This window comes from Alligator sinensis, unplaced genomic scaffold (assembly GCF_000455745.1).
Source record: "Alligator sinensis unplaced genomic scaffold, ASM45574v1 scaffold144_2, whole genome shotgun sequence".
NCBI classification, from domain to species: domain Eukaryota; kingdom Metazoa; phylum Chordata; order Crocodylia; family Alligatoridae; genus Alligator; species Alligator sinensis.
Genome location: NW_005841872.1, coordinates 1,499,758 through 1,525,898, shown reverse-complemented (window position 1 = coordinate 1,525,898; position 26,141 = coordinate 1,499,758). Strand labels below are relative to the sequence as shown.

At 43.4% G+C, this 26,141-nt stretch overlaps 1 protein-coding gene across 1 annotated transcript in view; it reads right to left on the bottom strand.

Annotated features, from left to right (window-relative positions):
- The window catches only part of TUBGCP5 (tubulin gamma complex associated protein 5), a 43,505-nt gene extending 19,143 nt beyond the window's left edge, over positions 1-24,362 (bottom strand). The window contains exons 1-9 of the mRNA XM_006017050.3: positions 23,557-24,362; positions 21,716-21,769; positions 21,517-21,625; positions 19,681-19,777; positions 15,860-15,939; positions 12,708-12,843; positions 7,754-7,871; positions 5,974-6,063; positions 212-305 (exon numbers count right to left, since the gene is read on the bottom strand). Of these exons, the coding sequence (XP_006017112.1) occupies positions 212-305; positions 5,974-6,063; positions 7,754-7,871; positions 12,708-12,843; positions 15,860-15,939; positions 19,681-19,777; positions 21,517-21,625; positions 21,716-21,769; positions 23,557-23,711 (933 nt within the window). The 5' untranslated portion in view covers positions 23,712-24,362. The remainder of the gene's footprint in view (positions 1-211; positions 306-5,973; positions 6,064-7,753; positions 7,872-12,707; positions 12,844-15,859; positions 15,940-19,680; positions 19,778-21,516; positions 21,626-21,715; positions 21,770-23,556) is intronic.
- Between the last annotated feature and the right edge of the window lie 1,779 nt (positions 24,363-26,141).

The following is a 26,141-nucleotide window of genomic DNA, read 5'->3' as shown; positions in this document are numbered from 1 at the left end:
ACCTTCTGTGATAATCTTGTAACATGGTAAGCATCCCTCAGTGTTATTAATAAATCTAAATCAAAATTACTTTCTTAAATTAACAACTGTTGTGGAAACTTGTTTTCTACTGGAAGTTTAAATTTCCTTTCCCCTAAATATTCAAGCCTTCTAAAGAACACACTGAATTACCATGGAATAAGATGAACCTTAGTTGATCAACACAACTTACGTGGGTCAAATGAGTTACGATAATGTCATTTCTCACAGTCACCTTTCCCTCATTCAGTTGAAATATAAAGAGCTTTTTCACTCCTGAAAGCAGCCTGAAAAAAAAAAAAAGAGAGACAATTTTAACATGTTAAAAACAGATTCATAGATGTTAGGGGCTGGAAGGGACCTTACAGATGATTGGGTCCAGCCCCCCTGCACTTGAGAAGTGTGGCAGGGCACTTTTGGGTGCCTCCCAATTTAAGGCTAGGAGCAGGCAGCTGGCTGGTGCAGCCCAGCCCTGATTAGATTCAGGCTCACAGGGCTGAGACAGCAGTTTGCTACAAGTAGCTGAGAAGACAACATCCAGCTGAGTTGCTGCTCAGGAACATCTTGGAGGTAAAGGCAGGAGCTACAAGGATGGCAAGAGGCTCCTGGTCCTGGACATGACCTGAAACTGTACCCTGCCAGGGAAGGGTGGCCTGGTGGGGCTGTCTGTGGTGGGACAGTCCCCCAGAAATGCCAGGCCAGTTACCTCCCTGGTGAAAGGCGAGGAGGGGCACCTTAAAACCCCAACCCCCACATTTTGGTGAGTTACACAGACATAGGGACAGGTATGGGGGCCAGGCACGGTGTAGACCCTAGAGATCCTAGGGAGGGGGAAGATGTTTGGCCCAGAGGGAGTGGGCAGGAGTGTGGCCTCAGAGAGGAGGCAGCAGTGAGGCCCCAGAGAGGATGCAATAGAACAGGTAGAGTCCGCACAGAGTAGGGGTGTCTTTATGACCTGAAGGGCTATGTGTAAGAAAGGCGCATAGTACAACTGAAGGCCAGTCTGAAGGGCTGCAACAGGGGGTGTGTTGAGTAGGGCTGAAGGACGGCCAGACGGACAGCACACGGGCCAACCCCCACAAGCATATCAATTGGAGAAAGCTGCCCAGTGAGCGGCTAGGGTCAGTCATCCCATTGTTTGGTGAATTGGCTGGTCATTATCCAGACGAGGGTCATGGGAGAAGTCCAAAAGGCTGCGCAATGGCCAGCCAAGGAGAGAGAGTAGGCAAGCCTGATGGCCTATGGGAGCCGCTCAAGGGAGCAGGGCAGAGTGAGTATGGCCCAATGAGGGGCAGCATACAAGAGGCCTGGTGAGAGAAGGCGGAGTGAAAGAGACCCCAGTACGGGGGGTGGTATGAATGTGACCCCAAACAGGGTTGTGTGTGAGAGGCCCAACAGTGGACTGAGTTTGGCCTAGCCTCAGGCCGGAGCTGTAATAGTAAACTGGATGCTACCTGCAAGGTATGGGCCATGGTGTAGGGACAGTATGGAGCCATGGATAGTGTCCCCTGGCACCAGGGCATAAAAGAGGCAGCCTCCCACTCAGAACACCAATTTATGAAAACAGCAACTCATGGCAGGAGAGACTGGACAGACTGCCCCATGTAGACAGGTGGGCAGACCGATGTGAGGTCTTGGCCCTGGGATGGCCCCCCCGTCACAAGCAGGAAAGATTGCTGGGGTCAGCAAGGTGGGCGTCAAGACGCTCTTTAAAGATTGCCAGGGTGAGTGACTGTTTCACCTCTGGGGGGAGTCAGTTCCAAACCCTCGGCACTCGCCTTGTAAAGTTTTTCCTTATGTCCAGTCTGAAGCAATCTTCAATCAGTTTGTGTGCACTGTTTCTTGTCCTCCCATGGTAGACCTTGGTGAACAGATCCCTGATGTACACTCTGATACACTTATAGGCTGCCACCAAGTCCCCTTTGAGTCTTCTTTTGTCTAGGCTGAACAGTCCCAGGTGTTTCAGCCTCTCCTCATCTGACCTGCTCTCTAGGCCTCTAAACATGCGAGTGGCTCTTCTTTGAACTCTTTCAGGGGTGATGCGTAGAGGGTGCACGGGGGTGCACATGCAACCCCTGCCAGGCCATGCTCCCATTTAGCTGGTGGGCATGGGGGCAGGCAGGGGCACCAGCCAGGGAGTGGGGCCACCAGCAAAAGCGGTCGCGCCACTTCCAGAAGTGGCCATGGGATCGGCCACCAGGGGATCCCCCCCAGTCACTGACTTGTGTCAGGGGGGCACGTGCCCCCCCTCACTCAAGAGACACCAGACACCCATGGACTCTGTTGAGCTTCTCCACATCCTTTATGAAGTGTGGCACCCAGAACTGGATGCAGTACTCCAGCTGCGTGCTCACCAAGGCCGAGTAAAGCGGGAAGATGACATCCTTAGCCTTGCTCAAGATGCCTCGCTAGATGCATAACAGTGTTCGACTAGCTCTGCCAGCTACAGCATCGCACTGGTGGTTCATGTTCATTGCCATTATATAATGCTAGACCTCTCTCCTTATATAATTTACTGTGCTCACTGGTGATTCTTAAAATTCTTTGAATAATAAACAGTCCAAGGATACAATACAATGACCTAATATTGCAGACGCAAGCCTATTAGTTGCAGAAATATTCCACTTCCTGAGGTTCCTTCCAGCTGCAATAACTTTCGAAGAGGGCAATTCAAATCTACTTTCCTAAACAGATAGTATTAAATATATTTGAGAAGAGAAACAGGAAGGTTCTCTTACTTCAGAAGATGGTAAATTTCAACTAGTTATGACAATGCCAAATTCCTGGATGTCAACCTCTACTGCCAGGTTCACAGACTGCTGTTTTCAAAGCAGTGTTCCCTCAAGGTGGGAAGCAGGTTCATTCTTTCAATATTTACATCCAAACCAAGGAACACCATCTATAATTAATTCATCTTTTCCTGGGCATAGGTTAATGAGAGCACTTCTGCAAAAAAAGAAATAGCATCTGCTAAGATTGGATGATAAAGACGTACAATTCGGTGAACTAGTGGCTAACGATCAGAGCTCATTGCTGAGATGCAACTACTCTACCCTGAGACTGCCAATATCCTGAAGACCTACACTCTGTTGCTTTACTGAGGGAATGTTATTTCTTATTCAAGGAATGAATGAATGTATTCAGGGAATGAATGCCATGACAGCTGAGATGCTGTTCAGGTAGGTAGCATTCAGTACTAGGATTTACACAAAACTTCTCTCTAACATATTGAAAATAAATTTATCCTCAAGATTTGAGGTGCTTAGTAGGTCTTTCTTTACATGTCCCAGACAAAGCCCTGCTGAGGAAACTATGCTATGCTTGCAGTTCAAAATATTTATGCTAAGGAGACACTTTGTACTAATAATACATATCAGGACTATGACTTACTTCCTTGGTAACATGAGGAGTTTCCTGTTTCTGGGGCAAATGCATATTTTGATCACTCGATGTTTTGTTTCAGCCTGCTCTCTGTATAAAAAACTGATCAGAAAACACTGTCCAGGAAGAGCAAATTTTCTTTCCTTTTTCCCAAAAGCCAGTATTATTGCTAACAGGATCCTGGACAAAGATTCTTAGAGCATTCAGATGATCAAAAGAAAGAAACAGAAAATGCTGCCATCTTTCTGTTAAATGATTGTCTGGGGATGGCAAAATGCCTTGAAAACAAGTAAGAAACATATTTAGATCCTTCACATAGGGGCCCTCTCTTCCGATCCCAGATTATATTGTTCCCAAAATTCTTGCAGTTTCACAGGCTATGGATCATGATCATGGACCCATTTAATCAATACAAATGGCATCCCTGCCTGACTACAGCCATTTTGCTCCTGAATTGAGAGAACTGGACGCCAACTGAAGGGTGTTACTGCAGGCAGGACTGGTTGAAAGAACCACAGATAACCCCCAGATTAGAACAGCAGCTAACAACCATGCACTTGTTCTAGATAACACTTACATACAAGTATTATCCTGTTGCAGTTTATTGGTGCCATATGACCTGTATTCTTTTCTATGACATCTAGCCAGAATCAGGACAGTAAATCACTTTTTGATGACTCTGGACAGATTCAATTTACATAATATTTCCCAACATATCCCTAGAAATATTTAGGAACCAGTTTGACTGGGTGCCTGATTCCAAGAACTATATGCTAGCAGTGAAGGAGTATTTCCTACCCTCTTTCCCCCTCCCCCCAAAAATTCTTAATCCATGCAATTTTTAAGCTGAAAGGAACCTGTAATACACTGTTCACTCAGGTCAGCAGTTTGTGATAGCATGTGGAACCACTTAGTGTCAGATGACAGTTCATACTCGATTATTTCCGTTGGCCTTAGGTTACTCAAGAATTTTAAATGCTTACAAGAGGGAACTGAGATGATGCCTATCTGAATTCGAGACAAAAGTTGAGATAGTGGTGAGTCACTGAAATCTGCAAGAGACCAGAAACAACCTGGGTATTAAGACATGGTGAATGAGAATCCAGCAGTTAGGGGATGGAGATTAATGATGACACATCAGAACAACAACCTGATGTATTTCCAGTATTTTAAGGCAAGACAAGAAATCCCTTTTTTCTGTTATTACATCTTGGGAAAATGGCAATCAGTAACAATATTCAAACTGTACTGAAAGAGAGGCTGCATTCTATCAACACAGCTTGCCAAGCTCCTCAAGACACTTAAATAGGGGATCAGGAGACCCAGACTACTGCTTTTACCTCTAGTTTTTTTGGCCTAGTTCTCTCACTGAGGTCTGTAAAGGAAACAGTCACTGCAAACACCTCAAAAGGATTAAGTGGAATTGAAAGACAATAACAAACAAATGCAGCCCCGTCATACAGCTGGGAAGTTATACAAATTAAGTCTAAAAACTGAAATAAAAGATTGGAAATCTTCCTAAATATGGGAACAGCAAGCCAACCTATCAGCCTCTATCGGATCATAAAAGACTTCAGCAGGTAGGTCATTCCTCTGCTAAAAGAAACCATCAGATCTGATTCTGCCACCACTATCTTATGCCTTGGAAATGCTTTCTACATGGATCTATGGACCTTAGTACAAAAGAAAAGTGGGACAACACCAAAATATTTCTGGCAAAAATACAACCTATGTTAGAATTGTTATTATTATTATTATTATTATTAAAGTGTTACAGGAATGTTTAATATTTGAATACTGAAAATGAGAAGAAAGACCTGGACAAACAAACCTTGACTTTTTATCTGAAGCTTAACTAATGCACTCACTCCTGATAGACTGATGAAGGAAAGTTCTAAAGATAAAGCCCCTTAACCATATTTGAAATGTGTTATAAAGAACCCAACTGGACTGTTACTGCTGTGGCAAGACAGAGTGAAAAGGGAGCCCATACAGCTAGGCATAAAAGGCTATATCTTGTATTGCATTTTGGAAGCCAACTGAAATCTGCAACCGTTAGGTGAACCTTAGTTGAAGGGTACATGATAACATACAACTGACAGAAAGGATGCAATATAACCCAGCAAGTGAAGATCTTTGACAATTTCTCAACTTCAATCTCAGCCTCCATTCTTTCTTCTAGAGTTTTCCTCCCACCTAAAAGCACCTTCTGAATTAAGCTCAAAATTCTTTTATAGTGAGAGAAACAAAAAGACATCTTACCTGATAAAATGTTTATACATTCAGAATTTTATATTTTTAATTTTGTTATTATAGTATTGCATAACCAATACATGAATGGCAGGGTAAACTGGGTTGTTTTCTGGCTTCTAAATCAATCTTTAAACACACAGATTTTGCAATTATTACTGATGATGATGATATATAAACTAAACAATTTAGTAAGGTCCCTTTTCTGAAACTGAAATACAACTATAAATCTCTTTCCTATAACATTGTTAGGTTAGAATGAGAGATTCTTCCATCAGTGGAATACTAGAGTTGAAAAACAGGCATCTTTGAAATTCTGCTTACCAGAGGGTTTCCCGTATAACATGTGTTTCAGTAACTAGAGTTCTTTCTTCTGGCATGTATAATGGATCACTGCTGTACAAGTGCTGCTCCCTACAAGAAGAAATAAAAGAGTATTATGAATTTAAAGAGCCAAAAATCATGATTTTAAACAAGAATCAAGCAGTAATCTTTTGATGAATTCTTCCATAACTTATTTCCCAGAATAATTACTAGAGGTGCACTGATAAAGATTTTTTTGGCCGATACCAACAGTCAATTATTCACCAGGCATATTGGCTGACACTGATCCAATAACTGATTTACAGGAATGCAGTCGGACATCGCGAACAGCAGCTTAGTGCAGGTAAGTCTGTGAAGGGGAAGAGGGGTAGGGGGGCGGGAAGCAAGACTGAGGACCCCATGGTGAGGGAGGGAGTGGGGCAGGGGGCGCTGCCCAGACAGGGTTGTGAATGGGACCCTAGGAGCAGGAAGCAGGACGGAGTTGTGGGTGGCCCATCCAGGGGATCAGCATCCTGGTGCTTAAAAATAGCGGCAGAAGTGCTTGAACTAAAGCTTGTCAAATGAACTAAAGCTCATCAAATCAGCGGCCTTCTGCCCTTGCCCCACACAAAAATCCGAGGGAGGTCATGCCCCCCATGCTTCCCCTGGGGATGCACACAGCAGTAGGAAGCTGCCCCCCACCCTGCATAAGACACCCGTGGCTCTGTCCCACTCCCCCCACTCCAGCCATGGGTCCCACTTGTTACCCTGGCTCCCTGCCCCACTCCCTCCCTCACTGTGGGGGCCTTGATCTTCCCCGCCTTGCCCCTTCTCCTCCCGACTTACCTGCAGGGAGCTGCTATTCACGCTGCCTGGCTGCATTCCTGGCCATGTGCACGCTGCAGCTGTTCACATGCACGTGGTGTCCAGGGTCCCAGCCAGAAGACACATTATATTTATCGGTACATTATTGGCTACACTGGCCAAAAAAGCCAAAAATGTTAATTTTCCTTTTATCAGTACTGATTCAATATGGCACCAATATATTTGTGTACCTCTAATAATTACTTTGCTCGATCTGCTGGCAACACTCCTACTAATGCAGCCCAGTATGCCATTAGCCTTCTTGGCAACAGAGGCACACTGCTGACTTGCATTCATCTTATTGTCCACTGTAACCCTCAGGTCCTTTTCTGAGGAAGTGAGTAAATACCACACTCAAATTCAGGATGTGGTTTTTCTTTCCATTTACCATGGACAGATGGGGTAGACTGCATAGGGCAGGGGAGCTACTGCAGCTCTAGCTCCAACACTAACCCAGCCAGAGGCTAGAGTCGTCACTGCTGTTGCTGCCTGGGTATGGCCGGAGCTGCTTCAGGGTAAGCTGCAGCAGAGGGCAGAAATGGCCAGGGGCTTTAATTCCTTTATTCATGTCACTGTCTTATCCTTATCCTCATTAAGGTCAGGATCTAATGTGCCATTCCAAGCCGTTTTTTGGGAAAAGGCAGCATATAAATCTAAGAAACAAACAAAACGGTAAGCTAACAATGTCAGATTAGCATAGTAAGAATTTATAATAAAATTAAAAAAAAATCCTAACAACTATGTAAATTTATAATACTGGTTTATTTTACCCATTTCCATTTCATTTCCATTTTTTAAAAATTCAATCAGTAAAGCATACTGAGGTTTTGGAAAAAGTAAACAAAAACCCCTTCTGTCCCTTCCACACACTTTATCAGCGCTACAGCTCAGTTATACCATTTTGGCGGTGAATATACAGCAAATATTATTTCCTCACCAGACAGCAGCCAAGTTGGAATGTAAATGCAAACTATGAGAAAAACGAGGAGCTCTTCCTGTCCAGTACTGTGGTGCCACATGCTGCTCCAACCAACTGCGTGCATCTGGCTCTCCCACTGGTAAACATATTTGATAGTTAGGTGGGGATTGTATTTACATAAGGAGCTTTTTAAAAAAAAACAAACAAAAAACACTAAAACAAACAAAAATAGATCACTAACGAACCTACAAATTTAAAACCATTATTAGCTTCAGAAGTATAGATTTATTCAAATAAGTGGCTATTTACACTTTTTTTTTTTTTTTTTTTTTTTTTACACAAGAAAACAGTTATTACAAGTGCGCATAAGTTTATACGCATAGATGCCAAGTCTTAAAAATAAATCAAGGATATATTTACACCTCTTTTCTTCAGGAAATACCCTTTATTTTAGGAAAATATTAAAATAATGCATACGAGAATTACGTTAAAGATGAATTACAAAAGAAAACTGGTAAATACCAGTGATGTCACCTAACGCAAAACAGAAAGCAGGATGGATTTGCAACATAGACTAAATAAATCTGAGATGCATAAGCTTGAAGTAAGTAATGACTTAAGAAGCAACCTCATCAGCAAGGATCTGGGTTTTCTGTTTCCCACAGAAAAATGGGGAAGGGAAGGAAATGCAGATTTTCCCCTTTACCTGAGAAAAACGTGGATTTTTCATTTTAATGGAGAAAATGTGCATTTTGCACTTTTGCAAAAAGCTCTCTGCAGGCTGGCAGACTTCTAACCTGCAAGGGGGTAGGGGGAATGGAAGGACAGTTCATGGACTGTAAGGCTGAAAGGGACCTTGGAAAATCATCAGGTCCAGCAAGGTGACCATCCAGTCTCCTTTTGAAGATTTCTAGGGTAGGTGACTACACCATCGCTGGAGGGAGCTTATTCCACAGTCTGGACACCCTGACTGTGAAAAAAATTTTCCTATTGTTGAGCCTGAACTAGTCTTCTAGGAGTTTGTGGCTATTACTCCTGGTTTTCCCCAAGGGTGCCCTGGTGAACAGCTGTTTGTCGAGCACTTCCTGAACTCCCCTGATGTAGTGGTAAGCTGCTACCAAGTCTCCTCTCAACCTTTCCTTTTTTAAACTGAAAAGTCCCAGGTCCCTCAGCCTTTCCTTGTAAGGCAGGGTGGTCAGGCAGGGGGTGCCATGTGCATGTATATGCACATGGCCACCAGGCAGCCTGGAGCCAGCTTCCACAGGTAAGTCTGTCAGAGGGAAGGGAAGAATTGAGGCCCCCACAGGGAGGGAGTCAGGCAGGGCTGTAGCTGTTGACCAGCCGGGCTGTGTGCAGGGCTTGGGGCACGGGGCCAGAATGCAAAGCCACAGAGCCCCAGCAGGGAGCAGGATGGGGCTGCGGGGGACTCATCGGGGGTCTGGCTCCCATCCGTTGCATGCACTCCCAGAGGGGGCATGGGAGGCACGTGGCCCCCAGGTCTGTGCAAGGGGCAGGGGTGAATGCAGGCTGCTCACTGCAGGCTCAGGCTCCACACCCTGCTGCCCTACCCCTGTGGCCTCTGCAGCCCAGCGGGTAGGACCTGGTGCGGCAGGACAGAGTGGGGCTGGATGGGAAAGCACTTTGCTGCTGCAAGCCACCCTGGCAAAGTACCCCTGACCACCTGGTAGCAGTGGGGGTGACAGCATGGAGTTGTGCCCCTCGCTGCTGCCAGGCAGGCAGGGGGCGCCTCATGGTTTGCAGCAGCAAAGAGCTTCCCTGCCTGGCCCCACTCTGCCCTATAGCACCAGGTTCCGCCTGCTGGGCCACAGAGGCTCCAGGGGGATGGCAGCAGGGCAGGGAGCCTAAGCGTGCAGCCCACACTTGCCCCACCCCACAATGGGCTCCACTCCGGCAGTGCCGCCCATAGGGGAATGGGAGCTGGGCTCCATGCTCCACTCAGCCACAGTAGCCACTGCCCATGGGCAGCAGCCAGGACTCAGGTGGTGCTGCTGCAGGCAAGGGGCTGCAGACCTGGGTCCCTGGCCCTGTCCCTCCAGCAGCTGGGGCACCCCTCTGGCAGGGCTGGGGAGGGAGGCAGGAGCACCAGCAAGGCCAGGAGGCTGTGGGTGGGAGGCAAGGAGCCTAGACCTGCGTTCTAGTGAGCTAGGAGTTCTGATTTTCCATGATATATAACTCAAAAATCAAATACCAACATTTATAGGTATTTAGAATTTATTTTATTATAGTGATTGAGGTACTGGTAGGCTTCCAAATTGCTTTAAAATAGTAAATGTATCAATAAAACATTGTGCTCAACTGATACCTATATCTATAGGTAGATATATAGGGGCATTTCATTTTAATTGCAGATGGGGGGGGGGGGTATCAGAGAATGCGTGTGTGTGAGGAGGGTTAATCAGAGAATTTGTGATTTTTTTTTTAAATCAGAGATAACCAGGGTCCATGCTCATCAGATGCTATGATGGATCTGATAAAACTGCTACTTATGAAAGCTTATGCACCTATGACTTAGTTGGCAACCCTGCATGTTAATCTGAAGTAAGGCAGAAAGCAGGATAATACATATGTTTATAGGATACCTTACAGACCGTCTTTAAATTTAGGGAGAGACTGTAAAAACAAAACAAAACAAAAAACAAAGCTAAAAATGCCTGTGTGCAAAACCTGTAAAAATGAATCTATCTATAAAAAAAACACTACACCACTGTAGCCTGATTGAAGCTGTGTTGTTGGAAAGATACTGGAGGCAGAATTCAAGGACAGATAAGAACAGAACAGAGCAGCACCACTTGGTGTCTGAGCAGCAGCACAGCTTCCTGAAGGAAGCTCATCAGGGCTTCTCAGATGATGGGAGTCTCCGTAGGGGTCTGTGCCAAGATAGGGGATTGGAGCCACTTGGTGGCATGGTGCAGGAGGTCATTGGGAGCAGAGCATGGAGTTGAAGAGGGGACCCTTCAGGTGGAACAGCATAGTGTAAAACCATTATTGCAGTCAAGCAGGATTCGCACATAATTTTTTTTTGAAAGTGATAATCTGCAAACTTTTTACTGACAGCCAAACGTTTTTATTTTGATTGGTGTTAAATAGGTAAATCTTAATATAGCCTTGGCTCAGGTCCTGGCAAAAGGGTGAGAGCGACGTTATGTAAAAGACATGCTAGTAAAAATATATATCAATTAAAAAAGTTTGTCAGTAAAAAATTTGCAGATTGTTAATAAAATATGCATATATAACACACACATCTTGGGTTGGTAACCCTGCTAACAACATCTCCTTTCTCCTAATGTGACCAGAGCAGCCAATTAGGTAATGAGGAAAATAAACACAAAAATTATTACCCAACAGTCCAGAAATACATAATATTGCCATAAAACCTACTATAAAAATCTGCACGTGTACAGGGATTTGCTTTCTTCGATTTCCTGGTGACCATATCAGGAGCGCACAGAAACTGAGGGCAGACAAGGTTCCTTGGGTGAACTTGATATCTTTTATTAGACCAACCCAAATAGTTGGAGAAAAGTTGTTAAGCAAGCTTTTGGGTTCAAAAACCCTTCGTCAGGCTAAGGAAGTTTCAGCAGTTGGTGTGTGCTCTTCCTGGATGGAATGAAAAGTAAAGAAGCCAGGGGTTGGGCTGGGGAGTCAGTTGCCAGGCAGATTATAATGTATCAAAAATCCAATGTCTATGTTTAGTCCCTGATCTCTAGTATCCAGGAGGTTGATGAAATGGAGCTCATAGGCTCATCTCTGGGAAGTGTTGTGTAAGTTTCCCTTGAGGATCAGGACTGAGAGAGAGAGTGGCCCTCCTGTGAGAAATGTGCCCCCAAGGGTAACTGGGTATTTCTGTCTTCGATAGATTTCCGGTGTGTGTTCATTCTGGTGCGCAGTTGTTGTTTGGTCTCTCCTACATATTTTCCATCATGGCATTTGGTGCACTGGATGAGGTATATTACATTTCTGGAGGTGCAGCTGTAAGATCCAGGAATGCTGATGGCTCTGTTGTGGGGTGTAGTAATTGTGGGGGTGGTGGAGATGTGTTTCAAAGACAGAAATACCCAATTACCAGTGGGGGCACATTTCTCACAGGAGGGCCACTCTCTCTCCAATCTCTCAGTCCTGATCCTCAAGGGGAACTTACACAACACTTCCCAGAGATGAGCCTATGAGCTCCATTTCATCAACCTCCTGGATACTAGAGATCAGGGACTAAACATAGACATTGGATTTTTGATACATTATAATCTGCCTGGCAACTGACTCCCCAGCCCAGCCCCTGGCTTCTTTACTTTTCATTCCATCCAGGAAGAGCACACACCAACTGCTGACACTTCCTTAGCCTGACGCAGGGTTTTTGAACCCGAAAGCTTGCTTAATAACTTTTCTCCAACTATTTGGGTTGGTCTAATAAAAGATATCAAATTCACCCAAGGAACCTTGTCTGCCTATGTCCGTAGACCAACACAGCTACAACCTAAACCCCCAGAAACTGAGTGTTCATTTATATGGGTTGCAGATTAGCAAGAATCTACTGTATGCCTTTCTGTATTTGTTTATTTGATGCATTTAGTCTTTAGATCACCTTGAGCATGTGTACCCCCACTGAAATAAGAGGAAGTTGAAGAATTTTGCCTCCCACCCCCCATTTACTTCAATGAAAACTGAATCAAGCCTTTGGTACACAGAAAATGCAAGCATTGCTGTTTTCACTCTGCTGAACAGAACAGAACAGAACAGAACAGAACAGAACAGAACAGAACAGAACAGAACAGAACAGAACAGAACAGAACAGTGTTGCCTTAACTATAATTCTAATACTGTAGGTGGTTTACAAGACCATAAATAAGGCAGTTTACTACATAAAGTAAGTGTAATAAGCAATCCATTTGTTATGAGATTCTGCAGTCCCCCATCCTCCACCCCCCAAAAAGAAGGAACACTTTAAAAGACAAACCTTTCCAAGTGACATTGGGTACCATTTTCTTGTTTTGATCTTGTTCTTCTTGTGGTGTTCTGTCTACTTGAATGCCAGAATCTTCCCTGCTCAGAGGCTGAGTGTCTTCCTCCTCTTCACTGTCTTCTGACCAATCCTATCAAGTACAACACCAACTACATTTTTAGTGCAATACAGTGATCTCTGCTCAGTTCTTCTTGGTTGCTTTGTTAAAAAGGAGAGGATAAAGTAGGAGGAACCCTGAAAATCCTTAGTTTATGCTCACCTTTTTTTTTTTTTTTTTTTAAACAAAATGCAGGTGTATATTGGTTCCATGTGGTTTAAGTTATTTGATATACAATATCAAAATTAATTTCTTACAGCCCAGGGCCTTGTCTTTCTATATATCTAAAATAAATAGAATACATGGTTTTTAAAGTACAATTCAGCATATGCTGTAGGATTCTATAAAACATTTCACAACCATGGAATCAAACAGCACCTTAGGTCTATGTCTTGAGTATACCACTATGATTTTTTTTTACAGGTTTATTAACATAAAATCATAGAAAGTTGGGGTTGGAAAGTGAGTTAGGAGGTCATCTAATCCAACCACTTGACCAAAACAGGACCATCCCCAACTAGATCAGCCTAGCCAAAGCTTTGCCTACCTGGGTCTTAAACCTCTAAGGATGGAGATTCCAAAACCTCTCTGGGTAGTCTGTTGCAGTGCTTTACTACCCTCCCAGTGAGAAGTTTTTCCTAATATCTAACTTAAACTTCCCTTGCGGCAACTTGAGACCATTGCTCTTTGTTCTGTTCTCTGTCACCACTGAGAACAGTCCATCCTTTTTGCAACCACCCTTCAGGGGTTCAGGCAGTTGAAGGCCACCATTAAATTTCCCATCTTCTCTTCCCAAGACTGAAAAAGCCCAGTTCCCATAGCCTCTCCTCAGAAGTCATGTGCCCCAAACCATTTTTCTTGTCCTTTGCTAAACTCTGCAATTTGTCCACATCTTTTCTGTAGCGGGAGGCCCAAAACTGGACACTGTTCTCCAGATGCGACCTCACCAGTGCCAAATACAGGGGGATAATTACTTCCCTCGATCTTGATCTGCTTGCAATCTTCCTACTAATGCACCCCAGTATGTCATTAGCCTTTTGTGCAACAATGGCACATGGTTGGCTCATATTCAGCTTACTGTTCACTGTAACACCCAGGTTTTTTTCTACAGAGCTGCTACTCAGTCAGTGGGTCCCTAGTCTGTACTAGTGCATGGGTCTGTTCTGTCCTAAGTGCAGGACTTTGCACTTGTCCCTATTTAATTTCATGATATATGTAATATATACCCTGATATATGCAATATACCTTCATGATATACGTGATATACCTTGACTTTAGCAAGGCTTTTGATATGGTCTCCCACAACGTTCTTGCAGGCAAAGCTAAGGAAGTATGGGTTGGATGAATGGACTACAAAATAGACAGAAAGCTACTGTCAATGGCTCAATGTTTAGGTAGCAGTCAGTATCAAGTAGAGTGCCCCAGGAGTCAGTCCTGGGACCACTTTTGTTCAATATTTTTGTCAATGACCTGGAAGATATGAGTGCACCTTCAGCAAGTTTGCAAAGGACACTAAGCTGGTATAGGCAGTAGATACACTGCAGGGTAGGGTTAGGATTCAGAGAGACCTTGACAAATCGGAGAATTAGACCAAAATATATCTCACAAGGTTCAATAACGACAAGTGCCAAGTCTTGCACTTAGTATGGAACAAACCCATGCACAATGTTCCCTTGTTGCCAAGAAGGCTAACAGCATGCTGGGATGCATTAGTAGGAGCACTGCCGGCAGATCAAAGGAGGCGATTCTTCCCCTCTATTCAGCACTGGTGAAGCTACACCTGGAGTACTTTGCCCAGTTTTGCCCCCCCTCCCCCCACCCCCACTACAGGAAGGATATGGATAAATTGGAGCAAGTCCAGCAGAGGGCAATGAAAATGGTCAGAGGGCTGGGGCACATGATTACTTCTGAGCCATTGATTACTACTCTTTAAGTCCAATGAATCTGCCAATTTTCTATCCACCAGTCCATTCACCCAACCTTTATTTCCTTAGCTTGCTTGTGAGAATGTTTTGGGAGACCACACATACCAAGCACCTTGCTAAAGTCACATCCACTGTTCTCCCCACATCCACAGAGCCAATAATTTCATTAAACTTGATCTAAAATGCCATTTCCTGGATATCCTGGGCCTCCACTGCTTGAAAAGAAACCTGTCTTTCCAGAGTGTCAGACTCCTACAATGCAAACAAGCATAAACTATTTGCTTTACTGAATCTATATCATCCATCTTGCATTGATATGGGGAACCTATTTACAATTCATGAATTATGACATTATGTTTTTTTTATTATGAAGAGGTATTATAAATAAGGTATTTTTAAATACCTTTATATGATTGTGCATCTAACACAGCTGACTAGATCTCTCATGTCCATTCCATCCCAAGGACTGTCAATTGTAAAGTCTTAATAATAGTGATCTATTGAGGTGAAAACAGGTTGGGCAATGGGCTGGCTGAAGCCCAGAAGACCTTTTTTAATCCTGCCTATTTGCAGAGAAGTTAGAGAACTCATAGAGACGTATAGGAAAATTTAAGCAGGAGGCTTTAAGCATGGTTGTGTAACAGGGGTAGCCAATTTAAATGCAGTGACCAGCCAAGGTCAGATAACGGTCGACCTGATCCCAGCCTAAGGTGTGTTCTGAGGGGAATGAGGAAGGGAAATGTATGCAGGATGTATTATTTTCATCTAGAACTGTGTATTTCTCATGCTATTAAGTAAATGGCAATGGTGTAATGGAAGCCTTTGACGTGCACATTTGTATACTTACCTGTAAGGCTAGCCATCATCCAGAATGCCGACAAAGCCAGAGTTCTAGATGAGGTTGTATTTAAGCCACTGGGATTTCTTGGAGGTTGGTGCTGATCCTGAGGCATCTATGGCATTTAGGTTAAGATACTCTGTTTGCACAAAGGGCTTGCAGACAAAGAACCCAAGTCAATAAATCTGCCATAGTAAAAGCAGTGCTGCAGCCTAGTGGGACTCAGATAATAGGACCTTCCTCAACACATCTCAACCGTAAATACAGTTATTATATGACAACTTACTGGTGAGTTCATGTCAGGACCAAAATAAATTTCTTCCCCTTCCATCAAGTACTTTCCCCAGTTAAATTCTTCTTCTTTTTCTAAAAGGAACAGACACAGAACTATTGAGTCTCCCTGAATTCTAATTTCTTATAAAAAAAAATTTAAAGCTAAAAATATCTAGTTAAAAAGTAAGAGGAAATCTGTTTCCTATTTATAGTACTCTGTTTAGCAATGTTATACATGTTTCCCTTGTTGTATGTTGTACATGCGTTCCTGGAAAACGGTGCATAATTTAAATTTGCATAAAGAGAACCCACTTTACAATATAAGAAATAGGGATATGTTCCAAGACCTTGACTGTACCAACCCCCAGACCCATTTCCACAACTTTTACAAAACAATGTTGGTACTCACCAACAGCAAACAGTACAGGTACTCCTCACTTAACGACCTACCTGTTTAACAACCGCGCGGACTTACGACCAGCGAGAACTGGTCGTAAGTACGAGAACTGGTCGTAAGTACGAGCACTTTGGTCTTTGAAACGGCAGCGCGGCGTCTCAAGCCAAGGCACACAGTATCAAGGGGCAGCTCCTCGCTTATCAACCAATTCGCTTAATGACCTAGTCGCAGGAACGGAACTCGGTCGTTAAGTGAGGAGTGCCTGTACACACAAGCACAGGGTGGTGATGAATGTTACCATAATGGGGATGGCAACTACAGAAACACGTCATAGACAAGCGAGGAGCACAGATCCATAAAAGAGACTATATTTTGGTGCACATCACTCCCACAAAGCACCACACAAAGCAGCTGACTGTGGGTTTCCACTACACCAATTGCATAAGAGTTAAGTTAGCTCGCATATAACAAATTTTTCGTATAAAAAGGGTTATCACATAAGAGTGAATATGCACATATAGGATTCGCATAAAGCAAGGGAAATCTGTACAAGTTTCACTGGAGTATAAAATGATTTAGTAACACAGTATTAAAGATTTTGCTCTGGAGAGGCTGAGAATTTGGGGTTGGTTTATATCACTGTCAGTCATCCCACTGCCAGAGATGGGTCCAGATACAGCCTCTGAGAAACCCCATGGTCCAGATCCAATTGAGGGTGATGGCGGGGAGCAAGTTTCACACCCCTGATGCAACTTATTAACTTGGCATTTCTCTAACTATAATATTCCTTGTGAGGCGCTCTTTCAATTGTTTTAAAATATATTTGCATGGTATAGTCTAATGCATCATCATCTTATCTGCCTAATTTCATGTCTTTTGTATCCTAGGCCATAAACCTGAAAAGATTTGCAAGAGTAAATAGTTTTACTCAATGCAACTAGTAACATTCACACTTCAATTAAAATGTTACAAATATGCAGCCTTACATGTCTTTTCAGGATCAGGTTTTTTACTTAAGGGCACAAACTGTCGTTTTTATTCTCAGCATTAAAAAAAAAGAACATGCAACAAGCTTATCTGATACTATGCTTATTTTTTATAAAATATTTTAATCAAATATTTGGAATTAGAGGCAAGTTACTGAAGTTCTTTGAGTTGATCTCTTTACATTCACAGTCCTGGGATGGGTTGGTTGATCACACAAACTACACTGCTCTGCAAGGGCTCCAATACTGACAATAGGCAAAGTCCACTCACAGAAAAAAATTTAAAGCTACAAAAGTCTCCTTCAGTTTAGTCTACACTATTCATTCCACCTACACTATATTACTCAGCAATGTAAATACGTGCTACAAAGATTTATGTTAGTTTCAGGAAATACACTTCATAAGTTCCATTTCTCCCCCTTCCTCCCCTTATATTTGATCCATTTAAGCATTGCTAACTTTCTACCATTTCTTTTTGTCAGAGGCATGGGTTTAAAGATTGTATAATACTACCAGATGTTGTATATTCAGTAGAAATGCAAGAGGAAACTGAGGAAAAACAATTCCTGCTAAGTTTAGTTGGGCAGCAAGTACTGTTAAGTTCAAATTACTTAGAACAGACAACCTCCCTCCCTTCTACTTCCTGGAGCCTCAATGCACATTGGGTGAAAATGAAAATATTGCATAACAAACAAATTGCATTGTGTCAAGTCTTTGCATGAATACTCCATGTGGATTTACATACAAAGTTATTAGTTTTAGGTAAATTTCTACTTCTGACTCAGTTTAATCATACTGTAAGATGTCAAATTAATGGTGTTAAAAAGCAAAGTCCTCCATTTACACACACAACAAATACAGCAGCAATTCAAACTTCCTTCAACTCTACTGGAATGCATCAATCCTAAACTGGAGGTTCCACCAGTGACAATATTTCTGGCTCTCTGTTGATTCAGCCACGGGATTCTCTGATGAGGCTGCAAACAGGATCAACTATTATGGTAGTCAGTGATGTCAACATTTGTCCAGCGGAAAATGGATGTGCTCAATACATCAAACAGCCATTAGATGACAACAACTTCTGGTACTACCAAACAGACTGTATTTGGAAAGTCTTAATTCCAACTTTCTCCATCCACTATGGCCAGAGTATCTTAAACACATAAGACAGAAGGACAAGGCAGGGTGGCATGTTACAGATCAACTTAGAATTGAGTAAACATGGTATTTAACAAGTAATAAGACAAGACTTTCCCCCCCACCCCATTCAACATGGGAGCAGGCAAGGAGGTTGGGGAGGAAAGTAAGCCTTGCCTTGGAATTGAATACAACTTGCCTGAAAATAGGAAGATGCACAGGGGATGGCAAGTTAAGTGAGGAGGCAGCCCAGTGAAGCATGCAGCACATGGCCACGTAGCAGATGGGGACTGGGTTCATACAGGCTAGGCATTCTCCCCTCAGCACGTAGGGTTACTCTAAGCTGCTACCTGGCTGGCAGGTGTTGGAGAGACTCAGCACATGCTGGAAAGAAACTCTTCAGGCTGCGGAGACAGTTCCTGGGCGGCACCAGCTGGATCATTCCCAGCTGTATGTGAGGAGCCTGGCCAGCACATACAGAGTCACTCTGAGCTGCTGCCTGGCTGGCAAGTGCCAGAGCAACTTAGCACATGCTGGCAGGCTGGTTGGATCCTTTGCTGCATGCTAGATTACTCCAGCACCTGCTGGTCAGGTAGCAGCTCAGAGCGACTCAGAATACACTGGCCACAAACCCTATATGCTGTGGGGACAATGCCTGGCCGATGCCTGTTAGGTCATTCTCAGCTGCATGCAAAGAGCCTGGCCAGCATATGCTGAGTTGCTTCAGCACCAGCACCAGCAAGGCAGCAGCTCGGAGCAACCCAGCATGGGCAAGCCAGAAAGCTGTGGGGAGGAACTGTGAACTGACCACGCACCCAGGCACACAGTGGGAAAGGACCCTGCAGGGACCAGCCAGGTACCATGCATGCTTCAGGGAGGGACAAAGCTACGAAGACAAGGGACCCAGCATTCAGCAATGGACCCAACATGAAGCAAGACTCTGGGCAGCAGTGGGGAGGGATCCAGAATGCCATAGTACTCTCCAGGTTCTAAACAGAACCCAATATAGGTTAGACTTAAGCTTGAACTGAACTGAAGTTAATGTTGAATTTATAACTTACTGTTATTGCTGCGGTTTGTCAGTACACCCATAAAAATAATACCAAACAAAATTTTTGCTTAAGTGGTCATCCTAGAGTTAATAAATATGATAGATAGATTGTATACAAGATGAAACTTACAGAAGATAATTAGCAGAGGTCCTGGAAACAAATTTAAACCAAGATGGTCCAAGGCTGCAAGGACAGCTGCCTTTGCAAATTGTTACTTGGCTTTGTATTTTTCATTTGTAAAGTAAAAATCTTGTCACCTTACCCACTTCTTTCTCCCTTGGTTTTTCCACATAGTTGGTATTGGAAGGAGAATCAGATAGGCATAGCAGAAGAGACAGGATGGCATAATGAGCATCTGTCTTTAAAGAACAAAAGCAGCAAATGAGTAAATGAACTAAATGTTTTTTAAAGAATTTAGGAAACAGACAAGAATTGCTATCAAATTATTTTATTTAGGAATGCACACAATTAGCTCAAATAATGGACACCTTAATTCATTTTATTTTTCCAATACAAACTAAATATAAGTAAACTAAAACTCTTAAATTACACATAACTTGTAATGTTTAAATACCACATCACTTTGCATTCTTTCAGATTAAAAGAATAAATCCTTAAACCCTCATATAAGTTTTACCCTAGAACTACCATGTTATATTTCTGTGAAACTACACAAAACTACTATCATGCCATTTGTCCTTTCTGGCCGGTACTATCTGATGAGGATTCTTTCATATAGATCCTGAATATTTTGATCTTCTTCATTTAAAATTAACTGATAAAAGCTGTTTGGGACTAGAAGGAAATTATCCACTTCTATTAAAAACAAATCTTGTACCCAAATTATTATAAAAGCAGTACTGCACTCGACTATGTATTACAATATTACAGCACTTTGCAACAGTAATTGAACATAGAAAATTTTGCCACAGCTCCTATTATATGATATACACTTGTAATACCCAAGCTCCACTGAGCCAGGCAGAGAGACTCCCAAGTTCACTTATCTGCTAACAAGTCACAAACCCTTTCTAGTCATGACACTGCAAATTCTAAGTGCAACTTTTTTTTCTGGTACAATGCTAGTACTGGTGCTTTTGCTTACTACTCCATTCAGTTGAATTTCTACGTAATAAGAACTCTGGTAAGTAGTCACTAGTACATAGAATCCCTGCAATACTCCTATGTACGTAGACTGCTTTATCAAAGTGGAAACCAAAACACAGTTTAAAACATTTATAGGCTGAAACTTCCCAGAGGAGGTTTAGTGACTCCAGCTGCATTCATTTTGCCAGTGCCAGTTTTACAATAAAGAGGAACTTAAACCAGTCCAAAGAAAAGTTCAATTCAATGAAAAACTAAATTCTGAGCAAGTTAGGAACAGATCACACACAGACCTACTATACAGTTGAGCAACATGCAGTATGCCTTAGCTAGCTCAGGGTGCCTATATTTAAAAAAAGTAACAGAAACCTACAGTATTAGATCACAAGCTAGCTTCAAAACAACCACACAGAAGGTGGTTGGGGCCAGGGTGAAGGTGTTCAAAGTGAGAAAGCATTCAGTTTCAATCCATTAGATGCCCTAAGCTGATCTGGAACTTCATACACCTACACCACATGTAAAATTCACAGGGATGAACGAACATATTCTGAGTAGGAAGGCAACCACAATACTAAAATATGCTCCAGCTAGATATCCATTTGAGCCAAAATTTAAAAACATTAAACAACAGTTCACACTGGGCTTTTCCCATTTGAAATCTGGCATCCTACTCCCTTACTTGAGTAGATTCTTTTTTGTCTTAGCATCTCAAAAAGGTTCATATGCAGAATGGAATATTGGGCTCTGAGACTCTTATGTGTAATATTAAAGATTAAAAGTACAACCAGACACCCTGGTGATATGTGCCCAAGCAATGCATGTTTTAAAACTAGTATGAAAACTACAGATGATACCTTGGAACATCACCTCAAAGAGCAGCAATCTTACAATAATGTGATTAATTTGTGCGTTTCAGTATAAAATTGCTACAAAATATCCAGCATCAGGATAAAGGCAACAAAATTAGAAGATAAAAAAGTTACATGCTACATACTTTTGTCTTTTCAGTGTTTGGAAGAGGCAAGTTCAGAAACTTTTCTGTTAGTCTTTTCCAACTCACAGCTTTACCAAGTTCTGAATGAATAATCAGCTTTTCATAAATCCTATTTAAAAACAAAACCAAAAGCACAACCGTATTAAACAAATACTTCAAAATTACAAAATGAATCTACATTGTAAAATAAGACACTCACCCTTCAACTGTCCTCTCTACTTTGTGACTGCTTACATCAAGAAACCGATGAAATCTGGATGCAAAATGAAAACAGAATCAATATGAAAAAGTGTCTGAAAAGAAAATTAAGTTAGCAAGAGACAGCTCATTTGGCAACACAAATATTTATATTTCTAAGCACAAATTTGTTGATATGTTTTTCTTAAAACCCCCCAAAAAAACAAGAGGAAAAACTTATTTACCCAACAATTACTTTCTACTTTATCATCCAAAAAATATATCATCTACACTGGCTGCACAGGGGAGTGAAGTGAGGTGTAAGTTACTTTTAGACATCACCACCACTTGACTCAGTTTTAAACAAAAGGAACAAAATCCGTCTGTAACTAAGGTTGTTTTTTTGCTCCGTAATGCAATAACTATCAATGCCTATTTGTAAATTAGCCTTAGCTGGGCAGTAACAATACTCTGTTGTAAATACATACACAGCAACTGCTACAGAATGAGACCTTTTCACAGGTCTTGTCTCAAAATTTTTCCCCAAGTTACATACTGAATGCTAACAATTTCCAAATAAACCCATAAAACTGTTTCTGGGACCACTACCAGAAAATGTCTTTCTTCCTTTCTAATATGAAGGGATATGTGAAGTGCTAGTTCAACACTGACTGCTAATAATTTCAGATACAAGACAAAAGGGGGGGAAAAAGTGTATTTTAGTACTTATCCTACAGAGGACACTAGAGAAGTATTACCTCCTTCCAGCCCTTAACTCTGTATGATTATTATGTCTACCTTAAAAATGGGCAGAAGGCAGGGCATGGGGACACCATAGGGAACAAGTGGCTCAGCCAAATGTGAGTTTTTATAGGCAACAACCTACTATCCTGAAGCTGTAAATGGGCTGGCACAAAGGGAGGGGAAACGGACAGGGGCTGGGACACTACACAGCACAGGTGTCAACTCTGGTTGTTGCTGCTTGCAGACATAAAAAAAAAAAAACCAACCCAAGAAAACAGGTGGTAAGCAGTGCCAAGCCTCGCACATGCTGAGAAGAGGCAGCATGTTACTTCAAACTGGCTCTGTAGCATCTATAAAGATCAGGTGCTTAAGTGGTGGGGGGTTTAGCACTTTTATGTAATAGCTGATTGAATCAGTTTTAGCTAAAAGCATTGAAAAGCCCTGCTGAAGTGCCTGATCTCTATTGAGAGAGACAGAGAAACTTCAATGTTTGTAAGTATGGTTCCATGGGTGCCCAGCACCCGCTAATTTTCAGTGAGTGCTTAAACCCCATAGCATGAGAGCATATGCTGTGCAAAAAAGTCAGTCAGACAATTAACTCAGGCCTGGGGTACCAAGGGTAGGGGGGCAGAAAGATACAGGTGCAATTGCCCCCACTGCTGCTGTGCATAGCAGCTACCCCAGGCACCTGACCACAGCACGTGCGCTGAGCTGACGGGCAGCCTGTGCGTGTGGTACACAGCCCCGGGAGGGGGACAAGCAGCTAACAGGGTACAGAGCAGAGAGCGAAGCCACCCCGAAACCGGAGCAGCGTTTAGGGGGGCGCAGGGCTGATCTACCCGAGATGACCAGCAAGCCCCGCCCCGCCCCACACGTCACAGGATGAGGGCGGGGCCAGGGACTCTATGCCGAGCCTCGAGGTCTCAAGACCCCTGGCTCGGCCAATCAGTCGAGAGCGGGCGCTGCCCGGTCACAGGGACGCCGGGGAGGGGTGACGTGAGCCCCCGCCCCTCCGGCATGCGTTAGCGTGTTACGTCAGCACAAGAATGCGCGCGACTCGGGGAAAAGGAGGGGGCGGAGCTCCGTTCGTCCGCCCCTCCCCCCCGCGCGCGCGCTGACCTGAAATTGGAGCTGGTGAAGCTGAGCGCCGCCTGGAAACGGCCACCGGGCTCCTCCTCTCCGAGGCCGGTCACCTGCTGGACCAGCGCCCGAACGTCCCGGGCCTGCTCCTGCTCGAAATGGCTCCAGTGGGCAGGGGGAGGCGGCGCCGCCATGACAGGGCTAGGAGATAGAAAGCAACGTTACTGAACGTTTGTAACGGTTGGCGTCCGCACATCTCACGAGACTTCCCGGCCCGCCTCTCGCGAGATCTCCGCGCGGAGCGTGAGGAGGGGAAAGTGCGCATGCCTGGTGGCTGCCGCGTCGTGGAACGAGCCTACAGACCACGTGATTCGGCGGAGACAGGAGGCGCCAAGGAGGTTTCCCGCGCTTGGCTTGGGGACCACGTGGCCGTTCCGCGGCTGCGGTGGCCGTCTCGTGCCTGGCCACGATCATGCGCAGCGGCTTAGCGGCAGTGATAATTCTCGTGTTAGTATAATAATTACAACTCTTGTACGATGTACAGTCAATAACAGTAAAAGTTCAAAATGTACAATATTTTTGAGGCAGCTCATTGATGCAGTATATGCAAGGCCCAAGTCACTCTCAGAGAGTCTTCACCAATTTTGGGCTTGTTAGCACAAACAACATGACCAGGGATGCTGATTTTCTCTGATTGAAAAAAATACCCAATTTTAAGTTAAAAAAATAAGTAATTCCAAATCCACATTTTTCCATGATTAAAGTGAACCACTATCTTTAGTGTAGATGTCAATCTATAAAGTGGTGTTTCATTTAAAGGGAAAAATGTGGATTTGGGGTTGTCTTTTTAACAAAACTGGAAAACCTTTTTTTTTTTTTTTTTTTTTTTTTTTTTTTTAATTTTTAAAAATTTTTTTAAAAAAAAAAAACACAAAAAAAAAAGCAAAAAAAACCAAACAGACCATAACAAAAGGCTCAAAATGACCTCCAACAGAGGCCTCACAAAAGGATAATACAACTTTTCAAATAACATTAAAAAAAACCCTCTGAATTTATATCATTGCATGTCATCTCATTTTTACACGGTATATACAAACATCCTTGAGTAGTGTCTATCAAACACATATCGTGTTAGACATCCTGTACTTTCCCAGAAAAAGGAAACTCAGAACACTGTGCAATAGAGGTCCCTTTGTTGTCTCTATCCCATGTACAACCCTAGCCAACCTTTTCTATCCACAAAGGCTGACTCTTAGTTTAGCCTAAAACTGGAAAACCTGGGCTTCAAAGAAAATGGTACTTATGACTGTTTGCCTCACAATAAATGCTTCAGCTTTGACGATCCAGTTCTCACTCACTCATTGACAAGTCACAGTGAGTAAAATAAAGTAAATAAGGCTTATTTGCATACTTATTTGTAATTTTAATGTATAATAGTTTTTCAGCAAATACAGTAATTTTGAGCTTCCAATACAATCATGTCATTTTAAGACCTGGTAACACTCAAGACTAGTCACCAGCACCATTGGTTGGTACTGGAGACATCCCCAGCAGGGGCAGGAGCAGGGATGGTGTCAGCGTGGGGCAGTCTCACAACTGTGGCTATTCAATAATACGTAAAAGCCACACAAGTGCATGAGGGCCAGGCTCTGCTGTCACCACTTGGCCCTGTGGTGCCTGGGGCCCCATGTGCCTGCCCCCTGGTTTTGTTCTGGAGCTGAATGTGCTGCCCTGGCCCTTGCCCTCACCCCGCTCACCTTTTGGGGGTGGCATTGGTGTAAAATGATTCTCGAACAGGGTGCCACCATGCTAGCACTCTGAGGTGTGCAAGTGCCATTTGCAAGATCACGCCCCAGATTCCCACTAGGAAGCTGCTGGAATAAAAAAAACCCTGCTCTGCTGTGGTCCTCCTCAGTTCTTTGTAATAGAATAATTGCTATGATATGTTTCTCTACTCAAAAAGGAGTGAAAGTCCAAGGGCTGCCATTTTCTGAGGGGTGGCTTGAGTCTAATGAAGGGCCCCTCTAACCTAACTAGGGAATAAAGAGTTGGGTTGCATGTGACACAGTATGTCTGGAATCACCCCAAGTTCTGTGTTCCTGCAGCCCTTTGCATGCCCTGAAAGAGCTGTGACATTATTGTGTCCCAGGCCTTATTAGTGGTGTATGGGAACTCAGGCGATTAGTCAAGGACATACTGCAGAGTAAGAGTTTTGAAGTGACGGGAGCCCAAGAAGGGTGGCTGTGCCTTAAGGAAATGATCCTTTGGGCACATCGGGAGATGATCCCGATGCGAGGAAAAAGAGGGAAAGGGGCCAGGAGGCTTCCTTGGCTGACCAGAGAAATCCAGGGCAGCCTACGGGCCAAAAGGGGGGCACATAAAAAGTGGAAACAGGGAGAGATCACCAAAGAGGAGTATACCTCCTCTGCTCGCGCTTGTAGGGAGGCAGTTAGACGGGCCAAAGCTACCATGGAGCTGAGGATGGCATCCCAAGTAAAGGATAACAAGAAATTGTTTTTTAGATATATAGGGAGTAAAAGGAAGGCCCAGGGAGGAATAGGACCCCTACTAAAAGGGCAGAAGCAATTGGTGATGGACAGGGGGGACAAGGCTGAACTCCTCAA